The 12,339-nt window shown below is 35.7% G+C and overlaps 1 protein-coding gene and 1 non-coding gene across 4 annotated transcripts in view; both read right to left on the bottom strand.

Annotated features, from left to right (window-relative positions):
- LOC131070721 (protein SAWADEE HOMEODOMAIN HOMOLOG 2) overlaps positions 1-11,929 on the bottom strand; it is a 44,645-nt gene extending 32,716 nt beyond the window's left edge. The window contains exons 1-5 of one of the 3 annotated variants that reach the window (XM_058006329.2): positions 11,568-11,929; positions 11,293-11,444; positions 1,553-1,635; positions 1,209-1,254; positions 935-1,076 (exon numbers count right to left, since the gene is read on the bottom strand). In XM_058006329.2, the coding sequence (XP_057862312.1) occupies positions 935-1,076; positions 1,209-1,254; positions 1,553-1,635; positions 11,293-11,349 (328 nt within the window). In that variant the 5' untranslated portion in view covers positions 11,350-11,444; positions 11,568-11,929. Of the gene's footprint in view, positions 1-934; positions 1,077-1,208; positions 1,255-1,552; positions 1,640-11,292; positions 11,524-11,567 lie in introns of those variants that run through there. The other 2 variants (XM_058006331.2, XM_058006330.2) reach the window with 2 other exon arrangements.
- Positions 8,543-8,613, bottom strand: TRNAA-AGC (transfer RNA alanine (anticodon AGC)). The gene has a single exon. It is a non-coding gene; the product is annotated as a tRNA-Ala (tRNA).
- Positions 11,930-12,339: the final 410 nt, after the last annotated feature.

The raw sequence follows: 12,339 nt of genomic DNA, 5'->3' as shown, positions 1-12,339 counted from the left end.
GTCTTGAATGTTAGAAATTATGCATATTATTTCTAAACCAGACTAACTTAGAGCATTTTTTAAAAAAAAGGGTAAAAAGATGAGATAGAGAGATGAAGAAAAGAGATGATTTTGTTATGACTCACATTGGGCTTATAATTTTCTACATATCTTAGTTTATTTCAAAAACCATTTATTATATTCAACATAACACAATGCAATGTATTATAGGTGCAAAACGTGAAGACGTAGATGCCACCTAAAGATATTTCATAGTTGTAAGCAACCACAAATGTGTGCATACTCAAATTTAAATTCATTTACATTCACATAAATTGACATACATAGATCTATTCAATCATTTAAAGACAACTACAAATAGATGACATCAATCAAATAAGAGGCCTTAAGAAATCTTTGCCTTCTTGTGTTGCCTGGAACTTAAGCTTAACAATGGTGACTGTCAATTCACCCCAGTTGGGCACTTGGTCTTTTTCCATGGTGAAAGTCGCATGTTCCATGGTGGTAGCCCAAAGATTTTATTGAAAAGGGTCATGGCCTCCTTCATTATCAGCTTGAAAGACCAGAATGTGATGGTTTTGAAGTCGGATTTACAAACCCAATTGTCAAGGTTGGCAAACACATCTTGAGCTCTTTGTAAACTAAATGATCCTTGAGCCATACTTGAGCTGCCAAGCTATCATATAGATAGTCATGGTTCAATAATTGTTTGCTCATCGAAAATGTATACCTAGTAGCACTAATCATAACCAAAAAATCATGATACATATTTAAATGCCATTGATTCATGTGCACAACGTGAGGACTTCTCCTTACATAGAAATTTAATTTCTGTATATTGACTAATAAATATTCTTCTGCAATATAGCACTAAGAAAGCAATGCATGCATAAACAGGGAAGAATATGCCAAATAAAATAGCCTAGAAATTCACCTGAAGGAACTTCATCGGAGTTTGCAATGGCACTCTTTGCAGGATGGTCATTAAGAGGCAAGGGTTCTGTATTTGATGTAGTTGATACCATTGTACATTTGCCTTTACACCGCTGGCGCTTGTTGCTGAACCAGCGCAGTATCTGAATCACATTTTTAATTGAATCATCAGTGAATATTATATGTGTTATGTATCGCAACATAAGGTTTAAACATACAACGATGCAAGATATATCAAAATAAACCTCAAACTGGAAAGAGTGCCACATAACAACCTGCTTTGTTTGTACAAGAACTTTTCCAGCTCGCTCTGGTGTAGCACTGTATTTCATGCAAAGCAATGAGTATGATTCATTCAATAAGATGATGCAATTACAAAATAATCCCTCTAGGAGCATAGACAAGCCTACTTAGTTCTATGAATTCATTAAGATCAATTCTTTACGAACATTCACAAGAAAGAATTTATGACCTGTGCAACCTCCAAAGCATTTCGACCCAAAAACTTGATAATAATTTGTTTCTAATGGGATTGAATTCAAAGACTTTGATTCTTATTCTAGAGTGCATATATAATTAAAGATCTTAAAGCATCTCTTCAAACCAAAACAAAACTTACTTGAACTTTTTGACAAGGGATTCCACCACATCCTTAGGAGATGCACCCTTGAGTTCTTCTAAGACTTTTTCCATCTGTTCAGTCTATCTCAAAAAATGACACAAAAAGAATGATAACATAATTATTAATAAGTAGAACACAGTACGATATAGAAATCCACAAGCAAAAGAAAAAGGCCAAGTTCTTTAAAAGTTAATACATGAAAAATTGAATAATACAAACCATAACTTGACAGCAATCCAATATTTAGGTGGATGTTGAAATAATAATTTATTATTCGGTATTTTACAAAGGAGACAGAGGCTCCTCAAATAGAGATTACAAGAGGATCTTTCCATAACAGAAACAATCGAGAATAGAAACACAAAAAAATACATTCTAAATAAGAACTAACTACGAAAAGGAAAGATCCTCAACATTCCAAAATTACTTTAATACCCTCCCTTAATGGTCATTCTACTAATTACCCTACAGAAAACTTAACATAATCTGCAAGTCATTTGGCGATGAATGCATAGAAGGCTGCCCCATTCTCCTTAAAACGCTCTGCATTCTGCAATATGAGCCTGCTGTTGAGACCCTCCCTAGCTCTGCAGAACTTCTGGATATGACTAAGTTTACCATAATCCTTCTACCACAATCCTTCCAACGTGATGTTGGGTAACAAAGCCATCCCTCCCTTTATCCAGAGACATTGAGATTAGCTTCTCAAAACTTGTGCAAAAAAACCATCACGATTATTTTAGGAAAAAAATCAAAAACCCATCTACGATTTTTGAGGAGAAAATCATACAAAATCCCCTGGTCTATTCAAAAACTTTAGTCGCGGCCATCATGAGTAGTAAACAAGAATAAAAACTCTCTGATTTTTGTGGAAAAAGAGAGAAAAACCCTTCCATGATTTTTTGTGTTGCCAAAAAATAACCTAAGCTTTGATACCATTTGTTATCCAAGGTTTGCCGTTGCGACAAAAGATCGACCTATTAACGCTCAATACAAACACCAGAGATAAGCAGACAATGGTAGGCAGTTAAGCCATGTCGTGAATCCTCGAGGGCAGCACTAAACAACCAAGGGGATGAAGGGCACAGACCTTCCAACAATCCCCTGTAGCGCGACCGAGAAAGTCGATCCTATGACCCGAGCTTTGATACCATGAAATGATATTTTGTTATTCGGTATTTTATAATGGAGATGAAGGCTACTCAAATAGAGATTACAAGAGGATCTTTCCATGACGGAAACGATTGAGAATAGAAACACAAAAGAAAACATTCTAAATAAGAACTAACTATGAGAAGGAGAGATCCATTATAGAAACATTACAAAATTACTTTAATAGATGTTTTGCACTATATCAAACTATATGATAGTTTATAAGGATTCAACTGCATAGTTTTTGTCACTTTTTGAGCCAATCTTTAAGATAATTTAGGTTGATACAGATTGACTCAAAAACTATCCAATTAAATCCCAATAAATTATCATAAAAACTATAATCAGTCCAATATTTAATTGAATGACAAAATATCATTTTGGTCCAATAACTATTTGCAGTTGGTGCAAGTTAATTCAGTTCAACGGAATGCATGTCACAAGAAGTCCAAAGTAAGATTAAAAAATAATGGTATATGAAAGTTACTTTTCCAAACCCACTCTCTACTCCTCAAAAAAACACTTAAAACTTAAACATATGCACACCCCTCTCTTGACTGTAATGTTATGATGGTTAATTGTATTATCAGTCCAACATTACCCTTAGCCTCTCCTGCAATACAAATTTGTATTATCACATGCCAGATCCTTGTTTTATACAGAAAAAATGCAGAAATTATGACATAATATCCTCAAATAGAACTTCCATGTCATTTATAATTGCTGTGATAATTTTTTAATTTTTAAAAAACTAACATTACCCTGAAGCTTGTGCTTGAAGGCAATATGTTTATATGCTATTCTTATTTAGCAGAAAAGATTAATTCGCATAGCCCTCTTGGATCGATTAAATGAATATTGACAAACAAGCAATATGGAATGAAGCTATGTTGCAGGTAATGTCCCCCCCGACCCTCATTTTCCTTTGGAAGCCATTTCAAAATTTTAAAAAAAGGAGAAAGTGACACATAAGCAAGGGGGAAACATTGAATACCCAATTGCCTTTGAAAGAAGGAAGTTGAGAACGGGAGAAAAAAGCTATTCGACTCATGATAAGGAAATGCTTGCTATATGCATGCTTTGGCCAAGTTCAGACAATGTTGGTTGGTGGTAAGTTTATTGTTAAAACTGATCATAATAGCCTCAAGTATTTCCTTAATAAGAAAGATCTTAATGACAGACAACAAAAATGGGTTAGTAGGCTAAAAGTTTATGATTTTGACATTGAATATGTCAAAGGAAAGAAGAACATTGTGGCTGATGCTTTGTCAAGAAGGTCACATTTGAGTTCCATGATGGATATCATTGCTGATGGGAAAGGGCAAATTCTTGCAGAGCATGCCAAAAACCCATTTACCACTAGTATTTTGGAGGGTGCTTTGAAAGATGAAAGGTACAAAGTGGTGAGTGAACTTATCTTCTACAAACAAAGAATCCTCCTAGTACTTGAATCAAGGCTCAAACTAAAGATTTTGAGAGCTTTCCATTATGCCCCCTTGGCTAGTCACCAAGGATTCTTCAAGACTTACAAGCACATTCAAAAAAGATTTTCATGGAAAGGTCTTAAGGATGAAGTCCTTAAATATGTTAAAAAATGACAACGAACAAAAATGAGAACAATTTTCTGCTATATTTGATGTAGCCCTTGCCCACTCCCAATCAAAAATGAGTAAGTATCTCAATGGACTTCATTACTGGTCTTCCCAAAGTGCAAGGAAAAGATTGTATCTTTGTTGTTGTTGACAGATTGACCAAATTTGTGCACTTTGTTATTTCTGCAATGTGATTGATTTGTTCTTTAGAGAAGTGTTCAGATTGCATGCAGATTGAGTGAGACTAAATTCACTCCTAACACTAGTTATCACCCACAAACTGATGGGAAAACATAGATTGCTAAAAAGTGGGTATAAGGTTATCTCAAAAATCATATTTCAAAGCAGCAAAAAGCTTGTGTAAGATAGCTTCATTTGGATGAGTACTATTATAACTCTACTTATCACATGTTTGTTAAGATGTCTCTATTTATGGGTATGAAGCTCCTAAATTCGTTGGCTTATTGTTTGGTGATAGTGGAGTGCCCCAAGGTAAGGATTTGTTGTAACAGAGTCAAGATATAAACAAAATCAGCAAAAGTTGTATACAAATCGGCTACCATATAGAGTGTGCATTTGAAGTTGTAAATATAGTTTACTTGAGGTTGCAGCCCTACAGGCAATCTACTCTCAAGAAGAGTGGATTAGAGAAGCCCACTTAGGATCTCCAAGAGGATTGAAGAAGTGGCTTATGAGTTAGAGCTACCTGAGAATAGCAAGGTGCATAATGTCTTCCATGTGTACACCTCAAGAAGGCACTTGGACATGTTATTCCCTCTTTTGAGTTGCTACCTTTGAATGAAGGGAAAATTGTTTTGGTTCCAGAAGCAATGACTGATTTTCGGGAGCATAATTTAGGAAGAGGACCATCAAAGAATATTTGGTTAAATGGAAAAACTTACCTTGGAAGATGCTACTTCAGAGAGTGAGCAGATTTGCAGCATCTAGACTTGCAATTGCTTGAGGACAAGCAATTCTAGGGAGAGAGAATTGTAATGTCCCCTTCTCAAGCCTATTCAACTCGGTGACAGCCTATCTCTTCAGTTTAGTAGGCTAATTGATAAGGGAAAGGGGACTCCAAAGTTTTTGGAGGATGCAGGTTTGACATTTCAAAAAAATTATTAATGGCAATGAGTTCAATGGTCAGTGTGGAGTGTCATGACACTTCTTGGAGTGCCTTCTGACATTTAAAGTGTTCTCCAGACTTCTTGGAGAGAGCGTCTATTTTTAGTAAGTCATCTAATTAGCTCTTAACATCATCCCACTTCTTCAGTTTCATCATGGTGTGGTCAGAGTTGGATTCTAATGTCGTTGGAATGCTTTCCACAACTTAGGTGAAATATTTTAATTATTCACTTAAGTTTCTAATATTATATTATTAAACTGATGATTAATCTTTTAAAAGGTCATTTTGGTGAGAAAGTGAGCTATTTTATAGTTTTAAATTAAATACTTTCTCTCCAAAAGCTGCATAAGAAAATACTGTGGCTTATTTTTGCATATGCTGATGAATGATATTGTTATGCTACCGGATTGAACTTGTGTTCTTCCGCACTCTCCAAAAGACAAAAACCCTCTCAAGATTTTTAGTTTCAAGTTTGAAGGATAATCCCTAGCTAGACTAGTGTGATTTCATTCAAAAATCACCATTGTTCAAAATGACGCTTGAATTTTTTTGGGTTCTAGTCATTGATACATTTGATGTCTTCTAAGTTGTTGATCTAATCAAGTTTGGCAAAGTTTATTTTGTAAAGATAAGGGGTGATTGAAGATTTCCCCAACTGGCCATACCTTTCATACTATCCAAGCTGTACCTTCCAGCTTGTTTTCTTGTACCAACTGCTGCAGGTATTAAGGGCAAACTCACTACATTTCCTGTTGCTAAATCGAGATTATTACTAACATATTCTTTCCAGTCATTCCCATTGAAGAAGGCATAAATACTAGAAGATTGTTGGATATACCATTCAGGTCCAAGCCCTACACCTACAAGCTAAGGCATAAGTCTTCTTGAGTTAAGCGTTGGGTTTTTAGAGTTTAATCCTTGGAGTTTGGCAATGCCGATCTTATGTAGCCTTATCAAGTGTTTTGGTGATGGGATTTGGCCTTTATACGAGGGTTTTTGAGAATGATAAGGGGCTGTACTTGTTGTACGAGAGCCCATAGTAGACTTGTACCAGTCTGATATTAATTTCCAATATCACACCTTTAAGTTCTAACAAGCTATGATGGAATTTAATGCTGTTTTGGGGAACTATTTCAATTTGTAATTGTGTTAGGTGTGTTTGGTGTGAAGTGGTGTAGAATTATGAGCACTTATTTGCTGTCCAGACCTACTGCAGCACCATTTCCAATGTATTACAGACCGGCACCAGTAAATATCCATCAAACATTGAGGTATATTGTTGTTATTTACAAGCTGAGAGGTTTATTCATGATCTGGGGTACCTATGGGCTGTGATTCAGCAACTTATTTCTCATATCAGCACTTCTATCAGCAATGTTTTCATTTATCAGCAATTAATCAGCGATAATATTGCTTATGGACTAACATTGCAATGTTTTGGATGGTTTTGGATGGTTATACCACCAAAAGCTCTTTTTTCTATGCACTTCATTTTGTAACACTGAATGGTAATACCGCCAGTGAGTTGTTTTGATATTGCCGATACATACCCCACTAAATAAGTGGTTTGTTGTAATCCCCCACCGCTGAAAAGTGGAACGAGCTTGCTTTACCTTACATTGTTGTATAAGCTTTCTCACTGAATAAGCAGATGTGCCCTTTGCTCACCATTGGACAAGTGGAAGACTGTAATGTCCCCACTTTGAAAAAGGATTTAATAATAAATAATAATAATAAAATTAAAATATTAAAGATTAAATTAAAATATAAAAGAATATAATTAAATAAAATTAAAATTTAATTCAATTAATGAATGGTCAAAAGACATGAAATGAAAAGTTGTGACTCCCTCAAACATGAGATATAAAAGGGAGAAGAGAACCTCATTTGAGGAGCGATAATTTGGAGAATCAGAAGTGCAGATCTGATTTAAATAAGAAGTGCAGATCTGATTGTGAAAGGTTGTGTCCCTTTCAAAGGGCAGAAATAATGAAGAGTTGCACTCTTTCAAAGGGTGCTAATGGTGAAAGGGCGTGTCTCTTGCCAAAGGGCATACATGATGAAGAGGTGTGACCTCTCCCTCACATTGAGAGATATAAAGGAAAGGAATCAAAGCATCCAATGACATCACCATCGATCAGATCAGATCAGATCAGAACTGTTGTTAAGTTACAGGCTGTAACATCTTGTTCTTGGTGGTATGCATGGGGATATGCTTAATATATGAAGCCTGATAATGTCCTTATGCAGAATTTAGTAGTAATATTAATATAGACTGCAATATGTATCAATTATGTCTAATTTCATTTATGTATGAATATATATATATGCTCATAGTATGCAAAGATATCAACTAAGAATCAGGCTTGAATCTGAAACCGACTGGAGATTCCATTGGAGTACAAACAACTGAGACTTTCTGCCTTGGACAGAGACTGATGTGTTGTTCTGATCTGAACAATAATACTCTTGTTCCTTTTATAATTACAATAAGCATCTAAGTTGTTGAATTAGTGTTTCAGGACTGTTAGATAATAATAATAAGATAAATATCAGATATGTCTGAAATCTTTAAGTATTAAAACATTGACATAGTACAACAAGATATTGGTCTATTTACAGACCTATGCCTTAAACAGTTCTGATTCCTTTTTCCTGAGGAGTGCTGTGATGCTGTTAGGGAGAGGCGGAGCCCCAAGGGTGAAAGAACTTATGATCCGAAATCTGGGCTGCAGGCCCCAAGGGTTAATGGACTGAGGTTCCGGTAATCTGGGTTGCATTAGGGAGATGGTATCATCACGCCCTAGACAAGCAAGTCTACCATCCTGGATTAGAAATTAGAAGGGAATTAAGATTAGGCCTGAATAAGGACAATGCCTAACTGTACTATGAGCAATCCTAGTCATTAATGTTGAGACATGGACCAGCTAGGACTCGAACCTAGGACCTTCCAACGCTGCTGGAGGGCTCTACCACTGAGCTACTGGCCCCTCTTGGACCAGTCCATCATCGGTCCGGGTGTGGCTTATTTCCAACACCAACACCCCCCCTTAAGCCACACCTCTCGTGTGCTTGGGGCTCCTAGCCTGGACCTGGCTCTGATACCATGTTGAGACATGGACCAGCTAGGACTCGAACCTAGGACCTTCCAATGCTGCTGGAGTGCTCTACCACTGAGCTACTGGCCCCTCTTGGACCAGTCCATCATCGGTCCGGGTGTGGCTTATTTCCAACACCAACAATTAATTCGTAACTACTGTAACATGGTAGGTAGTAATGTATGTTTCCCTTTGGGAATTGACAGCCTATAAATAGGGGGCATTACAAAGACTCAATTTTAATTTCTAGTAATGCATATGCATCCCTCTGAGTAAGTGGTATTAGTTGGATTGCCCCTTGATGCTTTCCTTTCAGTTGTTTGTAATCTGGAACATTGTATGCTCTCACCTTGCCCTTTCCGAGGTCTAGGTGATCAGAAAGTAAAAGTTGTTATGCACTTCATTTACAGTTGAAGCTAACATATTTTCAAAAAAACAAATTGAGGGTGCTTATTACATCTTGGCATGCCTTATCTGGATGCAGTTTGCAATAAGCTTGCAAATCAGTCATTAAGAATTCTTGACTTGCCTGTCCTAGTAATTCTTTCACTTTATTTTTTCTAGCTAGGATCTATGTTGCACTGAAACTCCAAAGTAATTTGATATCTTGCAGTAAAGTTCTGGTTGATGTATGATCCAAGAGTTTGGAATGAAGTAAGCAATTTGTTTCTGCTCTAAAGTGTGCTAATTATCTCTGATGCTATTTTCCTCCAGTTAAACAAGTGGTGGCAAGTCAAGCACACCAGGGGTACGATGGCAACAAAGTCATCAAGCTATATTGAATTAAGGAACCTCCTTCAAGCACCTTGGCTAGTAATTTATCAGGTTTAGCTATCAAAGCACAGTTGAATCAGGTGAGTATTGCTGCATTGCAGATGCTTTTTGCATTTTGTTAAGAGGAGACAACTGATTATATTTTCTGGAAGTACTCAACAGCTAAAGGGTTTTGACTTTAGATGAAGGTTACAGGCTACTCAATTTCCTTTTCACTGCTCCTCCTACCTGGCAATGACATTTTCTTGGGGAATCCTGGATGATTAGTGGAAAGAAATTGTATCAATGTCCACAAATGACCAAATTAAGTCCACGGGACACGAAAGTACAGCCTGTACAAATAATATCAATAAGTAACAAGAAGTTCCATGAGGCTAAAAGTTAAAAATAAACTAAAATCACACTAATATAAGAGTCTGGCTGACAAGGAAGTGAGTCCAAAAAAGGAAAAACATAAACATGTCAAGACAATAATGGTACCTATTACAAGGATTACAAATAATCATGAGAAAGAAAGACTCATTGCCATGGAATATTAGGGTTGATGAAGGCCCCGATTGGATGCAAAAGCCATTTCTAATCTGAATTAAGAAGTTAAGGATCATCCCCCTCTTAATCACTTTAAAAGAGCCAACACAAAGTTTGACAATATCCATGGGAGAAGGTCTGGTTGGATGACCCTGGGAGTTTTAAGAACATCTTTAGAAACCCTTATAACATCTGAGATTGATGATCCTCCAGCCGTAGAAAGGAAGTTAAGCATGTATGTCTGATCAGATCTCATGGAATGTGAATGAGTAGATTACTATCTAGATTAAAAAACATTGGATCTATCATCTCTTGAACAACAAATGGAGAAGGAATCAATATGGCTTGTTTTCTAAAGAGATCTAGCTTCCAAAGGAATTGGGTATTTTGGACATGGTTACAAGCTAAATTTGCTTATAAATTTATATCTCATCTTGTCAAGCAAGATAGTCACTTTTAGAAGATAGCTGGATGATTGAAAAAAGTTGCAAACAAATATATCATACAATGACACTGTTTATTCTTCATTCACTATGAATGGCAAGATGGAACCCAAGTTTTGTAATAGGAGGGTTCAAAATCTGAATTCGGCTATTGCATATATGGCTTGTTTTCTAAAAAAGGGAATTGGGTATTTTGGGCATGGTTGCAAGCTGAATTTGCTAATTAATTTACATCTCATCTTATCAATCAAGATAGTCTCTTTTAGAGGATAGCTGGATGATGTTTGCCAAGAAATATATTATACAATGACACTGTTTGTTCTTCATTCCCTGTGAAAAGCAATATGCAACCCAGGTTTTGTAATAAGAGTGTTCAAAATATCTGAATTTGGCTAATGTATGTTAGAGGAAAAATTTTAAATTACTTATTTCAGGAAAGATGTTTCAACTCTATGCCTTTAGGGATAAAGGCCCAAGATATTGACCATAGCTTCCTTAGGTCAAAATTTTCCTTGTAGCCCTGTTGCTCATTTGATGCTACACTTTAATCCTTCATGCACTTCACTGTAGGTATAATGGCAACGTTTAAATTTATTACTAATCTTGATCATTTGGTAAAGGCTTAGGAATGCAAAATTTAAGCAATATAAACAGTCTATTGAAAACAATCCTCTTATGATCTTCCACGAGGGAGATCACATGTACCAAATTTGTGTCTTGATTTAAGTGACTTAAAAACTTTCTTCAACATTAAACAAAAGATGCAATTTTATTGAAAAAACAAGTTGCAATTTTATTGAAATTTTTAGAAAATAAAAAAGCATACATGTATCTGTTACATATATTGAAAACCACAAATTAAAACTTAGAGCATTAACCCGAACTCCTAATCCACTTGTGTTCATTCTCACAATATACCCAGAAATGGAGATTCAATAATAGAGACAGTGATCCCCCAAAAAAAGGAAAAATCAACTAACAGAAATATTGAAATTCGATAGGATTGTCAAGAAATGGCAAGTACCTCATTCTGTGTAAAACGGAAATATTGAGATCCGCCCTGAGGTGGAGGGCGTCCCATCTTGTTAAAATCTGGTTTTGCCACTTCAGTTTTCCAGCAACAAAGTCTGCGAATTTACTGTAAAAATCTCTGTAAACAGACGGCAAACCAGCAACCTGAAAACCCTCCAAGAAACTTAATAATTAGCACCGGAAGACCAAGTGTCAAAAACTTCAAGAGGTCTTTTCTTTTTTGATAAAAACGGAAAAACGACAGAACTAATAGAAAAAGATGCGTACCAATGCTTTCTGGGGAATAGAGTTTCTTCTGTCCAACCAAATGTTCAAAATATGGTTTAATTAGTTTTGAAGGACAGCAAGCCCCTGCCTATCTCCATATTGCTTTTCTAATTATAAGTGGATTGGAAATTGAAGTTCCTTAGGCTCTCCAAATTTAGCGACGGGAAATCATAGGTATTAGGACCCATTTTCTATGGAGATTTGTGCATTTGTACGCTCCTCCAGCATTATTTTAAGCGTGAGAGAAATTGTGTGGAACAAATTTGAACGTTACTTTTTCTATTTTATTTTCTTATATTGGAAGAGGAAAATCAGCATCGTACATGATAGAGGAGATTGAGGAACTTGAACGGCTCCATGAGAAGTAAAGAATTCAAGGGCCCTAGTTAAGATGTGATTTGAGGATTTTTAAGTAGTTAACGAAATTTTAAGATCTACAGATTTTATGTGTGTTTCATTTGGGGAGAGACATTTAAAATATATATATATTATAGAAAGATTTTATTTTTATTTTAAGAGCACATTTTTGGGTATATCTGATTTGGGAGGAATTTATTTTTTATTTATTATTTTTTATGTTTTTTTATAAAATAGATTGTTTATTAAAAGTATTAGTTAAAACATATAATCATAATCTTTCAAATACATGGTATGGAATCATGCTCTTAAAGTAGAAAAGTTGAGAAACAATAGAAGCAAATGAAACCAAAAAGAAAAAAACCACAAAAAACAATGAGAACATAGATCCACATAGGAAGCAAATGGCAAGTCA

Source organism: Cryptomeria japonica, chromosome 6, assembly GCF_030272615.1.
Source record: "Cryptomeria japonica chromosome 6, Sugi_1.0, whole genome shotgun sequence".
NCBI classification, from domain to species: domain Eukaryota; kingdom Viridiplantae; phylum Streptophyta; class Pinopsida; order Cupressales; family Cupressaceae; genus Cryptomeria; species Cryptomeria japonica.
This window is presented reverse-complemented; position numbering and strand designations above follow the sequence as displayed.